Source organism: Triticum urartu, chromosome 2A (genome assembly GCF_056163025.1).
Source record: "Triticum urartu cultivar PI428250 chromosome 2A, HENAU_Tu73, whole genome shotgun sequence".
Lineage (NCBI taxonomy): Eukaryota > Viridiplantae > Streptophyta > Magnoliopsida > Poales > Poaceae > Triticum > Triticum urartu.
Window position 1 is genome coordinate 762,156,277 of NC_141874.1, and position 20,857 is coordinate 762,177,133.

The 20,857-nt window shown below is 48.9% G+C and overlaps 2 protein-coding genes across 2 annotated transcripts; one reads left to right on the forward strand and one right to left on the reverse strand.

Annotated features, from left to right (window-relative positions):
• Positions 1–5,601: 5,601 nt before the first annotated feature.
• Positions 5,602–6,572, reverse strand: LOC125538509 (uncharacterized). The gene is made up of 2 exons (XM_087542578.1): positions 6,324–6,572; positions 5,602–6,276 (listed from the first exon to the last, which is right to left on the reverse strand). Exons 1-2 carry the CDS (start codon positions 6,570–6,572, stop codon positions 5,650–5,652), a joined length of 876 nt encoding a protein of 291 aa, XP_087398704.1. The 3' UTR covers positions 5,602–5,649.
• A 3,997-nt stretch (positions 6,573–10,569) lies between these two features.
• Positions 10,570–14,240, forward strand: LOC125538508 (receptor-like serine/threonine-protein kinase SD1-8). Its single transcript, XM_087540487.1, has 7 exons — positions 10,570–11,862; positions 12,325–12,428; positions 12,627–12,836; positions 12,939–13,152; positions 13,250–13,487; positions 13,601–13,751; positions 13,848–14,240. Exons 1-7 carry the CDS (start codon positions 10,575–10,577, stop codon positions 14,145–14,147), a joined length of 2,505 nt encoding a protein of 834 aa, XP_087396613.1. The 5' UTR covers positions 10,570–10,574; the 3' UTR covers positions 14,148–14,240.
• The last annotated feature ends 6,617 nt before the right edge of the window (positions 14,241–20,857 follow it).

Consider the following 20,857-nt stretch of genomic DNA (forward strand, 5'->3'; position numbering starts at 1 on the left):
TTGTTCAGAATGCAAACTCTTGAGTATTACGTGTTGCTTGTAGCACTCGGTTGGTCCTGCTGCTTATGCCACCATGTTCCATGCTTGCATATGTAGCTGTGTGCATTATGGCAGTAAATTAGCACAATTTTTCCCCTGATTGTTACTTGGATGCTGCAAGCTATGATGGAAGAAAGAACCTTAGGCCATGTGGTGGGAGTATTCGCTGGAGTTTAATTTGCTTGCTGCTTTTTGTTTTGGGTAGAAACGATCGACTTGAAGATGTGCAGTCCTGGAGCAAGATAAATATGCGCTTTTTTCTTGGTTCATCTTTCTTACACATGGTGTCAGTTTTGCCGATTTATGATAGGAATGCTGAGATTTTTGGACCCTCAACTCTTCGTCGGAAGCTGAGAGATTTATGATAGGAATGCTGATGCCCTAGCAATTATGTTGGATAATGCTAGAAAAAATGGTCTGGTGAAAGGGGTTCTAAATGAATATATTCCAAATGGGGTTAATATGTTACAATATGTAGATAATACTATCTTCTTATTACAAGATGATATAGAAAATGCACACAACTGGAAATATATTCTGTGCCTTTTTGAACAAATGTCTGGGTTGAAGATTAACTTTCACAAAAGTGAGCTCTTCCTATTTGGGGAAGCCATTGATAAAAAAGATGAATATGCAAAAAAAAAAATTCACATGTCCAGTGGGTGCCTTACCTATGAAATATCTAGGACTGCATGTAGGTAAAAATAGAATTTGCAATAAACATTGGAAACCTCTTGAGAACAAGATGGAGAGAAAATGTGAAACCTGGCAAGGTAGAATGCTTGCTAGTGCAGGGAGGGTAACCCTGATTCAATCATCTTTGACAGGCATACCTTATTTTATGATGTCCTTTTATGGGCTCCCCATTGGGGTGGAAAACGTATGAATTTCTTTAGAGCCAGACTACTATGGCAGGAGAACGATCAAAAAAAGAAATACCATTTAGTTAAGTGGCCTGAGGTGTGCAGGCCAAAAGATATGGGTGGGTTGGGAATTCAAAATCTCACACACATGAACAAAGCTTTGCTGTGTAAATGGTGGTGGAAATTATACACAACTGAGGGGTTGTGGCAAGATAACATCTGGAAGAAATATATTAAAAATAAAAACCTGGGCAGTGTACTTGCCAAACAGGGAGTCTCCCAATTCTGGAGGGAGATATTGAAACATAGAGACCATTTTGCCTCTTTATGTAAGTTTACAGTTGGAAAAGGGGATAAAGTACGCTTTTGGGAAGACTGGTGGATTGGATCTGTTCCACTCAATAAAAACTTCCCTAGACTATATGAGCTTTGTTTTGATAAAAATAAAACAGTTACGGAGGTGTTAGAAAACAGTTTAGATAATGTTCATTTCAGAAGAAATTTGATAGGAGATGCTAGAGAGCTCTGGGAACATATTAAAGAAGCCTGCAGTTCAGTGACTTTGAATGATGATAAAGATGAGGTGAAGTGGACACTGACCAAAAAAGGGGTATATACTGTAAAATCCTTCTACAGACACTTGATTGAGAATGGGATCAAATACCCACACCTCTACACGTGGAAAATTAAAATGCCACCCAGAATCAAGGTGTTCATGTGGCTGGCTCTTAGGAATAGCATACTTACCAAAGACAACTTGCTTCGTAGGGGTGGAAGGGGGATGATAGATGTCCTTTCTGTGGACATAAAGAAAATATTAACCACCTTTTCCTCTCTTGCTCAGTTGCTAGATTGTTATGGAACATTCTGAAATGTGCTTTTAATTTGAGAAACATTTCAGAAAATCTTGATACAGTAATGAGAACCTGGGTAAAGACTTTCGGTAAAGATGAGAAGGGTTTGGTCATGATAGGCATATCAGCAATTTGCTGGACCATTTGGAAACTGAGAAATAGTATTATTTTTAATAATAACAGGGTGAATGACCCTTGTATACCTGTTAACCTGCTTCTTAAGAATTTAAATGATTGGAATGTTTTGTAGACAAACCCCGTAAGAAGTAAGATGATGAAGGCTGGAGTGAAACAAGTGAGTGAGGTGGCGGAAGAAGTGTTCAAAGCAGCCCATGGATGGCGCCTGAAGACTGGGAGAATTATGGGGTGATCAATACCAACCTGCTTCGAGACAAAATTCTGATGCTGTGAAGAACAACTGCTTCTGCTGCAAAAAGCTCGCTCTCCCTTGTTTTTTTCAGTCTGCCCTTGATCTTTTGATGTTCAGACTTTAATAATGATGTATGCCTCTAGAAGACATGTTTCCATACCAAGGCTGGGTTCTTGTGTTGAGCCTATGCTTTGGTTCATCCCTATAGGTTGCTGGGGAGGGATGGCTTTCCTCCCCCCCTCAGTAGGGGTGGTGAAAAGACTGCGTTTGGTGATGGAGTTTATGTTGCATTTGTAGTTTTTTCTTTCGCTTTGCCCTGTAAGACATGGTGATTTTTTAATGAAAATCGGAGAGCATGCTCTCTTTTGCCAAAAAAATATGGTGGGAGTATTCGCTGGAGTTTAATTTGCTTGCTGCTTTTTTGTTTTGGGTAGAAACGATCGACTTGAAGATGTGTAGTCCTGGAGCAAGATAAATATGCGTTTTTTCTTGGTTCATCTTTCTTACACATGGTGTCAGTTTTGCCGATTTATGATAGGAATGCTGAGAGTTTTGGACCCTCAACTCTTCATCGGAAGTTGAGAGATTTTTTTTCCTTCGCTTTTCTGAAGACGCGGCGCTGGGTGTTGTCTGCTTGGCTTTTCTTTTATTTATTTTTTAAATTATATCATCGTGTTGGTGTGTGCATGTATCAGCTTGATGTTTTAATAAAGGAGACCTCCTTTTTTTTCCAAAAACAAAAGGCAACCCTCTGCTTTCTGTACATTTATTTACTTGTTGGGTTGCACCGACATTTCTTTCTACAGTTTTTAGTAACTGGCGCATATACAACATGATTGGGAAATTGTTGTCAAGGATGGTTAGGCCAGGCCCACTAATTTCTAATAGGATTTAAACAGGTCCATAGAAGCTTTCTAAAGCCACTCCTGAAACCTACCGTCTCGCTGTGGTCGAGATATAGCTCCCGCGCCTGAAATCGCCTATAGAGTACTCTAGTAGGCAGGCGCGGCGAAGCGCGCCATGCCCTTCTAGTATCATCTTACAATCAAAGTGAAAACTTGCTGAAGAGCCTCAACTAGGAATAGTGAGGTACTAGCTAGCTGGGCAGGGACTCAACCTAGAGGGTACCAAAATGTAGGGATTGTGTCTTGTCTTCTTGTGACACTATTCATGTTTACAGTGTAAATTTTTAAAGGTTGTACACGCTTCCTTTGAACATCCACAAACTTTTTCAGAACTTTTTTGTCCTTCAAAATTTGAGTTTCGTAGCATCTAAGGAATGGGTGCACCAGATATTCACCACCACATAGCTGTCGGCTACTCCAATCGAACAGCAAGACATTTCATACAGATTAACTGGGCACTTTGCTTTCAGAGTCACCAACTATGCAACAATTATAGAAAGCATCTCCGACGAAGTTGCCATGAAATGAAACAACCCCCAAAAAAAGACAACACCAGCACAGCATCAACACATGATATTTCCAAAAATTTGAATTGATGAGAAACAACAAAAAATTACCAGCTTGCTTTTACATACAACACCTAATGCCTCAGACTTGCGTTGCGCTCTCACAGGTAACAACATCTACTCCCAACCCACGTAACGTAAACTTTCTCCCAGCAAGGCAATAATTTACAACTGTAATCTGAGCATACAGATTTGGATTTGTTGTTTGCACCCTGTCGGTGAACCAAAGACGTCGTTTCTCGTTCAACTCCTCCCAGCCTTGCCTTGCCTCCTCCGCCTCATGCATCCCCACGCGACGCCTCGCCACCGTGATGTTGTTGCTGCGCTGCCCTCGCCCTCGCTCTCTATGTGACGTCGTGGCTCAAACCAATGAGAAAGGGAGATGGACAGAGGTTTTTGCTCGGAGCACGAACTCCGCCCTGCCGCACGGACGGCGTATTCTTTCTTCCCTGAGCACGTACTCAGTCTCCCGGCTACATGGCTTATAACACAGCTCCCCCGGTACAACACACACTCGAGGCCAGGCCTTTTGTAGTCCCAGCAGCGCAACACCCAAGTTTTCCATGCGCACGACACGGCCAGCGTCACCTGTGGCTGCTAACTACCGTGCATGGCTAGCCCACTAACCAACTGACTCCTTGCATGTAGACTGCTAAATCAGATCCAGCCAACAACTTATCCAGAAGTCTATCCTACTGGTCATGCACTCACCTAGCTAGCTAACTCACACCACCACGCCACACATGCACGCACACACACATGGACATGGCTTGCTGCTAACATTCACGCCCCAAGCCATGACCTTGCATATGTCAGGCTCGTCGTCGACGTCGTGCCATGGCCGTCGCATCGCGCCGCTGAGGCCTCCGCCGCGCAACACCCCACGTCCCGCGCTCCCAGACTCGTGTACACGACTCGCACGCACGCAGTCGCCACGGCCCGAGTCCAGCGCCCCGACGCGGTCAGTTCTCCGCTGCCTTCGTCACGCCACCATGCCGCCGTGCCCTTCGCGCACATTCCCCACGTCCCCGCGCTCCCGCCGCGCACGTACGCGATCCGCGCAACCAGGTCCAGCACCTCGACGCGGTCCACTCCCGCGGTCCCGACGCGCCTGACGCGTCCAGTGCGCACCCATAACACGCACCGGTCGCGTCCGACTCGCCGCCGCGCTTATTGCCTTGCACCGCTGCGCCGTCAACCGCAGCACAACACCTCCACGGTCGTCGCCCCGAGCCGCCGCAGCCTCTGCGCCACCACGCAGGTCCTCCGTGACCTCCTCGTCTCCGTGACCGCCGCTGCTCGTCGCGCGCACGGCATCACGCCACATCGCCGCGGACTCACCGCGCATTGCCGACGCCACGCGCTCGCCGCGCGCACGGCATCACGCCACACCGCCGTGGACTCGCCGCGCGTTGCCGACGCCACGCGCTCGCCGCGTGCTGTTGCCAAGACCTTCATATTCGCCGCGCACCGCGCGCGTCGCGGACGCCGCCGCGCGCCACGGCCACCCCTCGAACCTTGTGGCTCTGTATACCAATTGTTGTTGCTGCGCTGCCCTCGCCCTCGCTCTCTATGTGACGCCGTGGCTCGAACCAACGAGAAAGGGAGATGGACAGAGGTTTTTGCCCGGAGCACGAACTCCGCCCCACCGCACGGACGGCGTATTCTTTCTTCCCTGAGCACGTACTCAGTCTCCCGGCTACATGGCTTACAACACAGCTCCCCCGGTACAACACACACTCGAGGCCAGGCCTTTTGTAGTCCCAGCAGCGCAACGCCCAAGTTTTCCGTGCGCACGACGCGGCCAGCTTCACCTGTGGCTGCTAACTACCGTGCATGGCTAGCCCACTAACCAACTGACTCCTTGCATGTAGGCTGCTAAATCAGATCCAGCCAACAACTTATCCAGAAGTCTATCCTGCCGGTCATGCACTCACCTAGCTAGCTAACTCACACCACCACGCCACACATGCACACACACACACATGGACATGGCTTGCTGCTAACACGTGATGCGACCATGCATAGAAAGAAAAGAATCATCATCTGCTCTCACATGAGCCACCCTTCATCCTCACCGCTGCTGAAGGACTCGATCGTGTCACCACTCTCATCACCATCCCCGCCACCCATCATCTCAAGTAACCCCCCTCCCACATCAAAGTCACCTTCCTCATCATCGTCATTGTTTTCATCCCCACTGTCCATATCATCCCCCTCGTCATCATAACCGTCATCATCACCACTAATGTTACTTGGATCATCCAAGGAATCTGCGTCCCCGAGCCCTAAATTGGTCCCGAGGACATCAACGTCCGAGTCGTCGTCATTGTCATCATCCTCCGTGTCCCCTCCGTCCTCCGGATCTGAGTCATCATCGGTTGGCCATTTCTTGCCATCTTCTAATATGCGAGCAGTGGAGAACATCTCGTCAGGATCGTCCATGGCAAGAACTCCGAGAAGGGAATCATTGGGCTCAGTAGCAAGGTCGAGGACGTCGCGATCTATTTGGAAAGTTGCAATGTTTGCGTAAGTGACGGCATCGATCGTGCGGAATGCAGGGAACAAGGGAAGCCTGACCCTGCGGGTATTTGAACGGACTCGTATGAGCGCAGAAAAAGTTTTGAGGACAAAGGAGGAACGGGCCCTGCACCCCTTCACAAACCGGACGCATCCCCGCTAGAAAGATAGATCCCTCATGGGAGAAGGTCCAGTTTCCACACAACATCCGTGAAGGCGTAGGCGAAACGGCCCCGCATTTTAACCACAGCCTCCATGGGCAGTGTGATGATGCCGCGCGAGGTCCCGTCAATTTCTGGGCTCCGGTGAATTTTTGTGGGTTTAAATGGCAGCAAGCCGCTCGCCGGCGGCCTACCTGTGGCCATCGGCGCCGGGTCCACCCTCTCGGTTGTCTGTGCAGGGCCTTGGCATGGACCGAAGACCGTGGGCTGGGCCTCCCGGCCCTTTTCGTCCATGATTTCATGTGGTCGCGGCTCCGGTATTGAATTTATGGCATAAAACCATCGAAATGCGGGAAATGCCCGGAATATGGCTGATAGCCCCCCCCCCCCCCCCAAAGGGCAGGATTTGGCACGTGTCTTTGAACGGACTCCTATAAGTGCATAAAAAGTTTCGAGGCCAAAGGAGGGACGGGCCCCGCACCCCTTCACAAAACTGGACGCATCCCCACTAGAAAGCTAGATCCCTTGTGGGAGAAGGTCCCGTTTTCACACAACCTCCATGAAGGCGTATGTGAAACGACCTTGGAATTTTTACCACGGCCTCCAGGGACCATGTGACGACGCCGCGCCAGGTTCCGTCAATTCCCGAACTCCCATGAATTTCTGTGGATTTAAACGGCAGCAAGCCGCGCGCCGGCGGCCTTCCCGTTTCAATCAGCTCCGGGCCCACCCTCTCGGTTGTGTGCGCAGGGCCTGGGCATGGACCGAAGGCCGCAAGGAACCTTCATGAAAAAAACATAAATAACTTTTAAAAAGGTAGAACTACCGAGTGTCCATCTTTGCTGAGTGTCTAGCTCGGCAAATATGTGTTACACCGGGGGCAGCAGGCAGCCGGTGGGGAGGCCCGGCGGCGGCGATGGATTCACGCGGGGACGAGCCGCGGCCTGCCCCGATCGATTGGATTCTGTGGGAGCGGCGGCTAGGGTTCGATGGTTTAAATACCGCATAGTTTGGCGAGTACCTTTCATCAGGGTCTCGGCAAAGGTGCCCACCATCACGGGGCCGTCAGCTGCAAATGGCCATGCCACGCGGCTCCTATTTTTCGGGTGCCTTTGACTAGGTTCTCGGCATACTATGCATAAACCGAGTTCTTTCATTTTCGAAAAGGGGCGCTTTATTACTTAAAAGGTTTAAGTAACACCCGGCCTCTGCATAATTAAGATGCACACAGTTAACAATATCCTCACGACAATCGAAAAATAATATAAAAAGAAGGCAAAATACAAAGAAAAATGTATATTTGTATAGCGCCTAACCCGTCGATGGCCCAATCCTAAGATCATACTGCCACCCATGTTGGGTAAAAGTATCCCTCGCCGTAGCCTCCAATCGTGTACACACCTCCTTAAACAGGTCTTGATTCTCCACTCGTTGTAGAGAGGACCATAAACGAAGCGTCCCAGTACATCTGTAGATAACCTGCATAAGCGAAGTACTTTTATCGTTAAAAATCTTATCATTTCTACATAGCCAAAGCGACCAAATCACGGTAAGCGCTCCCACCTTAAGTAGAATTCTGAACTTGTGATCAATCCCATGTAACCAGTTGCCAAATATATTAGCAACACTACAAGGAGAGTACAAACCAGAAACTATTTGGATGACTGACCATATAGAACGAGCCAATTTACATTGGAAGAACAAATGTTTTATTGTCTCATCATGCGAACAAAATACACATTGCGTACTTCCATGCCAATTCCTCTTAATAAGGTTATGTTTAGTAAGAATGACTCCGCGACGAAGATACCATGCAAAGATTTAATTCTTAAGAGGTATCTTCATCTTCCAGATCTTCTTATTATTATCAACTGGCACGTCAGACTGGATGAAAGCTTTATACATAGACTCCACTGAGAATTGCCCATTCCCATGTAGGTTCCAACGAAATAAATCGGACCCCTGTGACAATTGTACCGTGGATAATCGTTGAAGTAATATGTTCCACGATTGGAGTCCAGGTCCAATTAAATCCCTTCTGAACGTCACATTGGGCGGAAATGATTCCAAAACCTTGGCAATAGTATCACCCTTGTGACGTACAATATTGTATAGAGCTGGATATTGTTCCTGGAGAGTAGCATTACCTAACCACTTATCCTCTCAGAATCTAATTTCCGAGCCATTCTTAATTGAGAAGGACCCATAGCGGAAGAAATATTTCTTCGTTGCCATTAATCCCGCCCAAAAATGAGAGTCCCTAGACTTCCAATATACCTGGGATATCGCCTTTGAACCCACATATTTTCTCCTAAGGAGGGTTTGCCATACACCATCTTCGGTCAACAACTTTAATAACCATTTGCCAAGGAGGGCCCTATTCTTAACCTCAAGGTCATGAATTCCCAACCCGCCTTGGTCCTTGAGATGGCAAACCACACTCCATTTAGCCAGCCGATATTTCTTTCTCTCGCTATCTCCTTGCCAAAAGAATCTTGATCGGAAGTAATCCAATCTATGTAAAACTCCTTTCGGCAATTGGAAGAAGGAAATCATATACAGTACCATGTTACTTAGTACTGAATTTATGAGGACCAACCTCCCATCGAGAGATAGCAGTTTACCTTTCCAACTGCTAAGCCTTTTTTGTAGTCTCTCCTCGACATGTTTTCATTCAGCATTTGTGAGTCTTCGATAATGTATCGGTATATCCAAATAAGTGATCGGAAACTGGCCCAACCCGCATCCGAACAGGCCGGCATACAGATGGGCCTCGTCTTGAGCCTCGCCAAAACAAAACAATTCACTTTTATGGAAATTTATCTTAAGCCCTGAGAGTTGCTCGAATGTTGATAAAATTAATTTCAGATTTCTTGCTTTCTCGAGGTCATGATCCATAAAGAGAATCGTATCATCGGCATATTGAAGGATAGAAAGACCACCATCCACTAGATGATTCACTACCCCATTAATTTGGCCATCAACCTTGGCACGCTCAATCATGACCGCTAACATATCCGCCACTATATTGAATAGCATGGGCGATATTGAGTCACCTTGTCGCAATCCTTTCTTTGGTTGGAAATAGTTGCCAACGTCATCATTGACTTTAATGGCAACACTACCTCCAGCCACAAAACTATGGATCATTGCGCGCCACTCTACAGAAAATCCTTTCATTCTGAGAGTCTTTCATGTGTTGGTCAGTACATTCTGCATGGGGCTCGGTAGTGCGTCCCATGTGTCGTGTGCTGCTGTTTGCCGAGAGGTAAACTCGGCAAACACACCTTTTGCCGTGATCCCGTGTTTCGGTACTCGGCAAACAGGCAAGAACGCGGTAACGGCCATTTTTTTCCAATATTGTTAGACAATCCGGTAAATCTGTAATTTAGATATAAGAGCCTCAAGGCCCCACGCGGCGTGGAGGGAACTTGGCTGCAAGTACCTACCAGCCGCATGCGCATCGCAATGTCGTGGTCTGATGCCGCGTCGTAGTCTGTCTAGGATTACCCGAATGTTTTGTCGTTTGGCACCACTTGTGAACGTGGAATCAAACATGGATCGCATCCACACCCTCCCAATGGTGCCGCGCTGCAAACCACGTCGGGACGTCTGTGGTTAGGTTTAGGAGCTGGCAAAAAATTGGTCTGTTGGCAAATTGAATCTGTGTGACAAATTGAATCTGGTCTACGGCGAAGCTCGCTTGCTGCTGCTACGTGCATGTGCATCGCAAAATTCAGATCGGGTGCCGCATTAGCTAGTAGGAAATCGTAAATATACTAGTAGTATAGAGCATGTGCACTCGATCTAGATCCGTCGAATTAGTTTGTACACCCTAATGCATGTGATACCGTCCAATTTGGTGGAGTTCGGACTCGCGTGGAAACAGCGATGACGCTCACCTGCCCACCTTTTTTGCTCCCCGTAAACGTGAACATTTATTTTTTAGATTTTTTACTGCTGTTTCACGCTGATGATGCAGATTCCAAGGTCATTTCTCCGCCGATAAATAACCACAGCGCTCGTGCATACAGCTGGTCGACTTCCAGTCACACATCCATGTCATGAGAGGCCACGTTACTTTTTTTTTTTTTGAGAGAGAGAGAGAGAGATCCAGCAACTGTTGGCTTTCATATATTAAGTAGAGCTGTAGAGGGAAACGGACAAAGGCGTTGTTGTCGTGATCAAGTGATCGCGGCAAGCACGTGCAAAGGCTGTGGCAGAACCTTAAAGCGCACATTACATCGAGAAAGAGAGTGAGAGCTAGCGGAGACCGGAGAGAGACGGCGGGAGAAGATGAGGACGACTACATTCTCTCTTCTTCTCCTCGTCGCCACCACCTTCCTGTCCCTCTCAATAGCCACCGACAAAATGGACCAGACCACGTCCATCACCGGCAACCAGGCGCTCGAGTCAGCCGGCGGGGTATTCAGGCTCGGCTTCTTCCGCCCACCCGGCAGCTCCGACGGCAGAACCTACATCGGCATCTGGTACGCGAAGATCCCGGAACAGACAGTTGTGTGGGTCGCCAATAGGCAGAACCCAGTCGTCAGATCCCCCGGCGTCCTCAGCCTCTCCGCCGATGGCCGCCTTGTAACCCGCGACGGCCATAACACCACCGTGTGGTCCTCGGACGCGGGCAACTCAGGCATAACCACCCACGCCACCGCCCAACTTCACGACACCGGCAACCTCGTCGTGACCCACGGCGAGGGAAGTGGGTCGTCGACCCATAGCGTGGCGTGGGAGAGCTTCAACTACCCGACGGACACGCTGCTCCCCGGCATGAAGCTCGGGGTGGACATCAGGCGCGGCATCGCCAGGAACATCACGTCGTGGAGAAGCACGGCTGACCCCTCGCCAGGGACCTACACGTTCATGCTTGTCCGCGGCGGGTTGCCTGAGTTCATCCTCTTCAGGAGCCTGACCAAGGTGTATTCGAGCGGGCCGTGGAACGGCGAGATGCTCACCGGCGTGCCAGAGATCACCCGCAAGTCCGGGAACTACTCATTCACTGTCACGTGGAACCCCGACGAGGAGACGTACTACACATTCAGCAATCCGTCGGTGCTGTCGCGGCTCGTTGTGAATGGCACGACGGGGCAGCTGCAGCCGTTCTCGTGGCTTCACGGTGGCTGGTTGCTTTTATGGAACTTCCCGAAATTCTGGTGCGACAGTTACGCCAGGTGCGGGGCGTTCTCGTACTGCGACGTCGGCCAGTCCCCGCAGTGCAGCTGCCTGCCGGGATTCCAGCAGCGGCAGCAGTCCGGCTCCCGCAGCTGCGTCAGGCTGACCAACCTGCGCTGCGGGGCCCAGGATGGGTTCTGGAAAGTAACCCGGATGAAGCTGCCGGAGGCGACAAGGGCGACGGTGCACGCCGGCATTACCCTAGACGGGTGCAGGCAGACGTGCCTTGCCAACTGCAGTTGCATGGCGTACGCCGCGTCGGACGTCAAGGGGGGAGTCAACAGAGGGTGCGTCATCTGGGCCGTGGATCTTATTGACATGAGGCAGTATGGGAGGGACATTCCGGATGTGTACATCCGGCTCGCCAAGTCTGACGTAGATGCCTTAAGCGATGCAGGTTAGTACAACGCTTTCTTTCTCGTACTGATTTTTCAAGCACATTTCCCCCAGTGCGCGCTTATAGATCATCGGTTTGACTAACCATAGTATATTACTCCTATATGCCATCAAAAGTATATTATTATGGATCCGAGGGAGTATATTAGATTCATATACGGATAAAGTTTCTAAACATATAGTAATTTGCATCACATATATATAATACATATTTGGTTAGCCAAATTACTGACCTATAAGCACACGCACATTCATATATAGGCGTACGTGGTTAAATGCAGCTACAGAATGTGTCCGGGCGCAGTACTACTCCCTCCGTTCCGAATTACTTGTCGTAGGTATGGATGTATCTAGATGTATTTTAGTTTTAGATATATCCATTTCTGCGACGAGTAATTTAGAATTGAGGGAGTACTTGTTAAACTAGATCACGTCGTTTATACCCGCGTGCTGCTTATTTCAGCTAACCGGCGAAGGGTTGTGCTTAAGGCCTTACGTGTGACTGCGCCTATTTTTGCCGTGTTTCTTCTGGGAGGCTTTGGATGCTTCTGTGTTTGGAGAAACAAAGTGAGGGGGTAGCGTCAGGCTGCTGAAATGGCGCCAAGCAGTGTGGACGACATCAGTGGCGGACCTAGAAAGTATTTGGAGTGGGGGCAAACTAGTTGAGTGGGGGCATATTCTCTAGAAATTCAAGGAAATTAAGCATATTTTTTGAGAAACACAAGCAAATCTTACTGAAATTTCAAAATTTCAGTGGGGGCCCAGGCCCCCACTCACCTTAACGTGGGTTCGCCCCTGGACGACATGCTTCCATTAAGACACCTGCGAGATCAACGGTTCTTCGATGAGAACAAGATGAGCGGGGAACAAGATCTTGACCTTCGGTTGTTTGATCTAGCTGTGATTCTGGCCGCCACAGACAACTTTGTTGCCGACAGTAAGATTGGCGAAGGTGGATTTGGCCCCGTTTATCTGGTAAGGCCGAGTAACACTTGCACTGTGAATAATCTATGATAGCTAGCTAGGCCACTCTATGTGGTGCTTACTACGAATAATTAAAACTGAGCATGCATGCAGGGACGGCTTGAGGACGGACAAGAAGTGGCTGTGAAGAGGTTGTCTAGGAGATCAGCACAAGGGGTAGAGGAATTCAAGAACGAGGTAAAACTAATAGCCAAGCTTCAGCACAGGAACCTCGTGAGGCTGCTGGGCTGCTGCATCGACGGCGATGGGAGAATGCTTGTCTACGAGTTCATGCACAACAACAGCCTCGACACCTTCGTATTTGGTGGTTAGTTCATTCAAAACAACTTTTGATCCATGCACTTAATTTTCTTAACTAAATGTAGTACATATTCTTTGTCAATCTGAGTCGAGCATGCATGCAGATGGAGAAAAGCGCAAGTTACTAAGATGGAACACACGCTTTGAGATCATTAAAGGAATTGCACGGGGCCTGCTCTATCTCCAAGAGGATTCAAGATTAAGGATCGTCCATAGGGATATGAAGGCAAGCAACGTGTTACTAGACAGGAACATGATCCCCAAAATCTCTGACTTTGGCACCGCCAGGATGTTCATAGGTGATCAGACAACCGCGCACACCTTGAAAATCATCGGGACATTGTGAGCACCATCTCCCAACCCCCCCCCCCCCCCCCCCCCCAACGCTATTTTTTGTAGCTAGATGTATTGTCATATATATGCTGACCTGCGAGATTCATGGTGGTCCTCATCAGCGGCTACATGTCTCCAGAGTATGCCATGGTTGGCATGTTCTCCATGAAATCTGACATCTACAGCTTCGGCGTCATGCTTCTAGAGATCATCACCGGCAAGAAGAATCGAAGCTTTTACAATGTCGAGCTTGATCTGAGCCTCCTTGGATATGTAATACACGAGCATGATTAATTCCCAAACGCCATTGATATTTTACTAGTTATCATGTTACTAATATGCAATCATGCCGATCATTTTAATTTCCAGGCGTGGACATTGTGGAAGGAAGGCAGAAGCATGGAACTACTGGATGAGGCGATGATGGGCGGCAGCTGCGATCAGAGTCAGGTGCAGAGATGCATACAGGTTGCTCTCCTGTGTGTTGACGTGCATCCCAGGAACAGGCCACCGATGTCTAAAGTTGTCATGATGCTGGACACTGAGAATGCCACGTTGGGAGAGCCAAATGAGCCTGGAGTGCACACTGGGGGAAACACATTGGAAGAGGAATTAACCGAAACACAATGCGAGTTGACCATAACTGCAATAGACGCTCGAACTGGTTGAGATGGAGAAGGAAACTTGCATCAAGTGTGGAAGACTGTCGGCCGGAAGCCACAGTAGCAACATCATGTATGCCCACCATATTCACCAGCAGCAATGCAGCATCATTTTTTTTTTGAAACGAGGCAAAAGATTTGCCATTTTCATTGAATAAGGAGAAGAGTTTGTGTTCGTACATAACAGCCCCGCACAAACGAGAAAGGGGCAAGGCCTACTCTCGCGGCATCAAATTACACAAATGTCTAGCACCCGCCAGGGCCTAGATAGACGCCTCCTCCTTGATAATCCGCACGATCACCGCCACCGGTGCGGCCTTCATCCTAAACACTCGTGCATTTCGCTCTTTCCAGATCTCCCAGCTAACAAGATGAAGACATGAGGCCAAGGCTTTCCGCGGTTGTGCGTTGCTGGCGAGGACCCCCTCCCACCACGACCGCACCGTGGCGTAGTTACCAAGGAGCGGTGTCAACATCAAGGTGCAGCCAAGCAAGAACCTCCTTCCAAACCCGAATGGAGAAGCGGCACTTGAAAAGGAGGTGCGCCGCGGACTCTTGCACTTGGTTGCAAAGAGGGCAATGGTCACAGTTTGGCCACCCACGACGGTGGAGTCGGTCTGCCGTCCAGATCCTATTTTGCGTGACCAACCATGCAAAAAATTTGCATTTGGGGGGAGGGGGGGGGGGCAAGCCTTCCAGACAATAGTTTGTAAATTGGATTGCACAAGGCCAGCAAATTGCGCCAAGTAGGCCGTCTCGGCAGAATAGAGACCATCATTGGAGAGCTTCCACAGAATGGTGTTTGAGACACCAGGCTGGAGGATGACAGGCAAAAGCTTGTTCCACAAGGCGGTAAATTGTTCAAGATGATCCAGAGAGAGTCCTGCGCTTATATCAATCCAATTGACCCAACTAGCATCTCTGAGGGCTGAGGCAACAGTGCCACACTTCTTTCTGGATAGCTCGAATATTTTTGGAGCGATGTCTTTGGGGCAGATGCCATCTAACCAAGATGATTCTCAGAATTTGGCCTTTGTGCCATCACCAAGAATGACCTTCGTGGCTGCTGCAAAAATTTCGTGATCTTCCTTGCCACAAGGGATCTCAGTACCGCACCAAGCCCTTGGCGGGTCATCCCACTCCAACCAAAGCCATCTAAGACGGAGCGCGGTGGCGAACTTTTTCAGATTGAGGATTCCCAGACCCCCAAATTGTTTGGGTCTGCAAACTTGCTCCCAGTTAATTTTGCATTTGCCGCCAGTCACAGAGTCCGTTCCAGCCCAAAGGTAGGCTCTGCGTAGGCAATCCAGCTTCTGTATCACCTCTACCGGGAGATCCAGCGGGGTGATATGGTAGATGGCCACCGCCGTGAGAACCGCTTTGACCAAGGTCATACGGCCCGCAGTAGCCAGATGCCTCCCTCTCCATGGAGCAAGTTTCCCAGCCGCCTTGTCTTCGAGGTGCTGCAAATGGGTCCTCTTGAGTCGTCGAATAGCAAGCGGGAGGCCCAAGTAGGGAATTGGGAAGGATGATCAGCCTGCTGGGAAATGTTGTAGAATGTCATCAAGGTCCAGACTTGAGCACTGGATGGGGGCAACTAAGCTCTTCACACAGTTGGTGACGAGCCCGGTTGATTCACCGAAGGAGGCGAGCGTGCTGGCAATGAAACTAACATCCTCCTTGATGGGGGCACAAAAACCGCTGCGTCGTCAGCATATAGTGAAGCTCTAATGCCCGTGAAGCGGTTGCTTAGCGGGTGAAGCAGACCCTGAGTGGTAGCCTTTTCCAGGATGTGGTGCAGCGGATCAATAGTGAGCACGAAGAGCAGCGGCGAGAGGGGGTCACCCTGCCTAAATCCACATCCGTGCTTGATCGGATCACCGGCAATGCCATTGAGCAATACTCTGGAGGAGGCCGTGGAGAGGAGGGCCGAGACCCACCCTCTGAACCAACTCGGGAAGCCATGATGGGTCAGAAGTTCCATTAGATAATCCCACTTGACCTAGTCGAACGCCTTCTTAATATCAAGCTTGAAGAGGAGCATAGGGGTTTTTTTTGCGGTGGAATTTCCTGGCCAAGTTCCGCACGTACAGGAAGTTGTCGTGGATACTCCTTGTTTTGATGAAGGCGCTTTGCGCAATGGAGACAATATCGTTCATGTGACGGGCCAACCAAGTTGCAAGGATTTTGGCAATGAGCTTTGCAACAACATGTATTAGGCTGATGGGTCGGAAGTTCGAGATGTCTTCGGCGCCATCCTTCTTAGGGATGAGGGCGATGTTCGCCGAGTTGAGCCAGTGCAAGTGTTCCGCATGCAGATCTGAGAACTTGTTAATCACAAGCATGGCATCCTCTTTAATAGTGTCCCAGCAAACCTTGAAGAATTTCCCAGTGAATCCATCAGGCCCTGGGGCCTTGTCCCCAGGAAGGGCAGAGAGAGCATCCTTTACCTCCTCCTCTGTGATAGGCACCCCAAGGTCGGAAAGGTCATGTCCTGTAGGAGGGGAGGCGCCCCAGTTGATAGTTTTGGGGCGAGGCGAACCCCTCTTGATAATGTTGACAAAATGCGCTTGGACAATGTTGCTTTTATGATCATGACTAGTCACCCAGCCATTTCCATGCTTGAGTCTATGTATTAGGTTCTTCCGACGTCTTCCGTTAATCCGAAGATGGAAGTAACGGGTGTTTGCGTCCCCCTCTTTGATATGTGTTATTCGCGAGTTTTGCTTTTTCCTAGCTCTCTCAAATACCGCCAGCCCGACCACTCGTCTTTTGAGCCTTTTCTGAAGGTCCGCCTCGTCTGCGCTAAGCTCTCGAGAGTCTTGGGCCTCATCAAGGTGTAAGATGATCTCCAAATCCATGTGGAGCTGGACTTTGGTCTGGGAGAAGAGGGTCTTACTCCAGGTCTGAAGCCTCTGACTAGTGCGCTTTAGCTTGTGGAAGAGCCTTTGGTACGCTTCTGAGTGCGCGGAGGGCTCATTCCAAGCATCATGGACGGTTTGCTCGAAGTCCAGAAGTTCTCAAAGCAAAAAGTCTTCGGACGCCTTGGATCATCATCATTAGCTAGCAAAAGCGGACAGTGATCCGAGAGGGACGATGACAGAGCATGGAGGATATGGTTGTCAAAAGTGATGTCCCAATCCTCATTGTAAAAGAAACCGTCTAGCTTGGACATGGTTGGATTGCTTTGCTCATTGCTCCAGGTGAACTTCCTGTTTTGAAGGTGAATTTCCTTGAGCTCGCAGAAATTGAGGGCGTCTCGAAAGCGAGTGATGCAGCTACGGTTTGCATTGGAGCGATTCTTGTCTCTGGCGCGGTAGATTTGGTTGAAGTCACCTGTGACCAACCAGCCATCATCGGGGGTCGTTAATAGTAATCGTCTACGCTCATTCCCAGCAGCATCATGTGTTAATATGGAATGAGCGTAGACGATTGATGGTGGATTCCCCTTTTTTTCTAAAATTATTCCCATGGTTAGATTTATGTGTTGATTAGTGTGCTGACTCAACTTTCTTCTCTGGAATTGACAAACTGTTGTTGTCGTATGCGGTTGTGTTTGCGTAAGAGTTGCTATCCGCATGCCATTTTTAATGGCACATGCCTTCTTGTGCTCCAGTCTGTTGGAAGATTGCGCAGCAAATTTGTTGTCGTACATGAAGGAGACTAGATTTTCTGGAGGATGACAGGTAGAGCCGTATACATCAAGGCTAATTCCACGCCTTTCTCGCGGCTAAGGAAACTCCAATCATGTACATCAAACCTCTACTAAACATCCAGACCGTCCTGTCCGAACACAAATTGCCACCCATCGCCGTGCCTCAAACATCCCTGGATGCGTTTGGATGTCCAAAATCTCACAAAACAGTATAAAACACAGGGGAGATTTGTGGGCATTCGGACTCGTGTCACGTTTGCGTCCGACTACACGGGTCCACCCAAAACCCTTCCCGCACCTTCCGCTCCAAAAGACCGTCCACTCTCGGCGTTGCATTCATGCTAAGGCTAGTCATAGTGGGGAGTAACTTATACTAGTCTCATACATATGACATTAGTCTAAATTACTACCTTCATAGTACAAAGTAACATAGTAGTAGTGTCATAGAAGACTTCATTAATTAGCTTGTAGACTCATCTTGTCTTGGAAAGCGCTATGTTACAGTAACATATTATGTTACCACCTCTCATTAACTACATGCCACATAAGCAAAAATTTCTCGAAGTACGCTATGTTACTTGCTAAGTTACTCCCACTATGACTAGCCTAGAGGGTGCTTGGATTCAAGGAACTATTTTAGTCTGACTAAAAATAGTCTCTTTTAGAGGGTAAAGTTCCAAGCACCCCTGACTAAAGAGAGGCTAGGACTAGTCTTGAGGCTAAAAATTTTTAGTCATAGAAAACCTACTAAAATATGTATTAGCCCTCTCTCTCCTCATTTAATGCCTCTCCTTTAACACATGCGAGTTCTAGATTGAAGGATTTGGAGGATAATAAATGCTCAATAACTTGATTTTAGTCTCTTTAGTATTTGAATCCAAGCATAGATGAGGCTAGCAAGTTTTAGTCCCATTACTTTTAGTCATGGGACTAAAACGTATCCAAGCACCCTCCTAATCTAGACCGGATGGACCGGTCACTGGCGCACGCCGGCCTAACCGTTGCATCATTCAATCGGTGCGATTCCCAAAAAAATTATGGTGCCTCCACCCGCTCTCCGTGTCGCGTTAATTCCGGCTCATATCGAGTGACCAGACTAGACAATCGGATAGCTTCCTACTGCATTCAAACTGCTGCTGACCTTCCGTTGGACTGCTTGCATTCAACTAGCGCGGCGATCGAGAAGCCCACTCTGGGCGCCTGCAGTCGAATCGTCGCTCAGCCTACCCGGCGCCCGTTATTTAAATATAGACATCCACGTCACAAACCACGCCACCTCCGAGTGCCATGTCCCATAGCCTGTCGCCGGCCCACCACTGCTTCCCTTCCTCCTCCTTCTACGACCATCGATGCAATGGCCGGGACTAGCCGCTGGTGGTGAAAGAGTCTCTTGCCGCTGTGGCGGCATGAGATTGCAGACATTGTGCACGGCTGGGAAGCCCGACACATGTGACACACAAAGGTTCGTCGGGGGAGAACTCAGACGACAAGGACCTAACGACGGAGGATGCGTCAGATGAGGAGCAGGCGCCTGTCCCAGTCACCGGGTTCACCATGGCGCAGGGCAGGTGCACTTCGATCGTGTCATGGCGGAGGTGGAGCAGGAGGAGCATGTTGTGCCGACAATGTTTGAGTTCCGAGTGCCGGAGGAGGAGCAGCGGTTGAACTTGTAGTTCCTCGAGCAGCACCAGTTGGCGAAGGAGCAGATCATCGATGAGCATGTGCATGATTAGGCCGTGGAGGCCATCATGGCAGCATATTCGTGCTTCATGGATGAGCAATGGGCACTGTATGATTCGGTGGTGGAGAATCCGCGTCAACGAGGCGAAACGCAACCGACTCTTCGATGAGATCAGCCAGAGGCAGACGCGGAGGGAGATGACGCAAGCGGTGGCGAACAAGAACGCTACCAACGACAGCAACTCCGTCTCATTCGCTCCAAGCCGGAACGACAACCATCTAACTCGGCTCTACCGGCGACATCGATCGCAAGGCGGCAGACTTTGACAAGGAGTTGGACATGAGACACGGATGCCCACGTCACCCACGTCACCCACGTCGGGCAAAGAGAAGAATAGGCTAATTACTTTTGTTATGTATAAAATGTCCTAATATGAACGAAAATGTCATGTCTGCTTTTCTTTGGTGCATGTGGTTGAGTGGCCGGTTCTCTATTGGTGTCCGAGGACGGTGATGAAATATATTGCTTGTCTCTGTTCATCCGTTCGGACTTTTGAAATAATTGGCTGGATCATGAATTCAATATGATATCAAAGCCAGGAGGTATTGAGTTCAAGACCCTGCCAACGTTGATCCCATGTGACTAAAATAGTCCAGGTATGAGGGGGAGTGTTGAAGTATATTGCTCGTCTCTTTTCATCGGTTCGACCTTTTGAAACAATTGGCTGGAGCATGAATTCAATAGATGTGGCGAACACATCTGTGGACATCTGGTGTGTTCTAGTTGAGGTACGGTGTCGGAATTGCCGTTGGAATTGCCCTGAGAGTTTAGCCTCAAAATAGGTCACACACTCACTATGGTAAAATGGTTTCCTACTGAGTGCTTGATTGTTTACCAGGTGCATTTTATCAAACACTCGGTAAAGATTGTTGTCGGTTCTATATCCGACATATCTCGTAGTAGGGGTCCTAAGCTAAGCGTCTTGGAGCGATGGTAACATGGACACGAGATTTTACCCAGGTTTGGGCCCTTTTGATGGAGGTAAAACCCTACGTCCTGCTTTTGATTGTATTCATATGGGGGTGTAGTACAGAGTACATGTATCTACCACAAGATTGTTCTAATGAATATTAGATGTTCTATTGACTAGCCTGGCCTCGGTTTATATAACACATCGAAGGCCTAGGGTTTAGAGGAGTCCTTGTCTTGGGCGCCAAGTCTTGTGGAATCCTCCTTGTATGCGGCATGGGCTGCCCGAAGTGGCCCATGAGTGAACCGCTATGGGGGTCCTCGGCCCGATACACCTATTCGGGAGACGACGTGTTGAGTACCCTCTAGTCCAGGACACCGTCAGTAGCCTCCTGAACTGGTCTTCAAGGAC

Bases quoted from the DNA above. Each gene is read 5' to 3' on its own strand.
- LOC125538509 (XM_087542578.1), bottom strand. From the start codon at position 6,572: ATGGACGAAAAGGGCCGGGAGGCCCAGCCCACGGTCTTCGGTCCATGC. The intron at 6,277-6,323 runs GTTGTGTGGAAA...CTATCTTTCTAG, and splicing joins TCGCCTACGCCTTCACGGAT to CGGGGATGCGTCCGGTTTGT.
- LOC125538508 (XM_087540487.1), top strand. From the start codon at position 10,575: ATGAGGACGACTACATTCTCTCTTCTTCTCCTCGTCGCCACCACCTTC. The intron at 12,429-12,626 runs GTGAGGGGGTAG...GTGGGGGCCCAG, and splicing joins TCTGTGTTTGGAGAAACAAA to GCCCCCACTCACCTTAACGT. The intron at 13,153-13,249 runs GTTAGTTCATTC...GCATGCATGCAG, and splicing joins CGACACCTTCGTATTTGGTG to ATGGAGAAAAGCGCAAGTTA.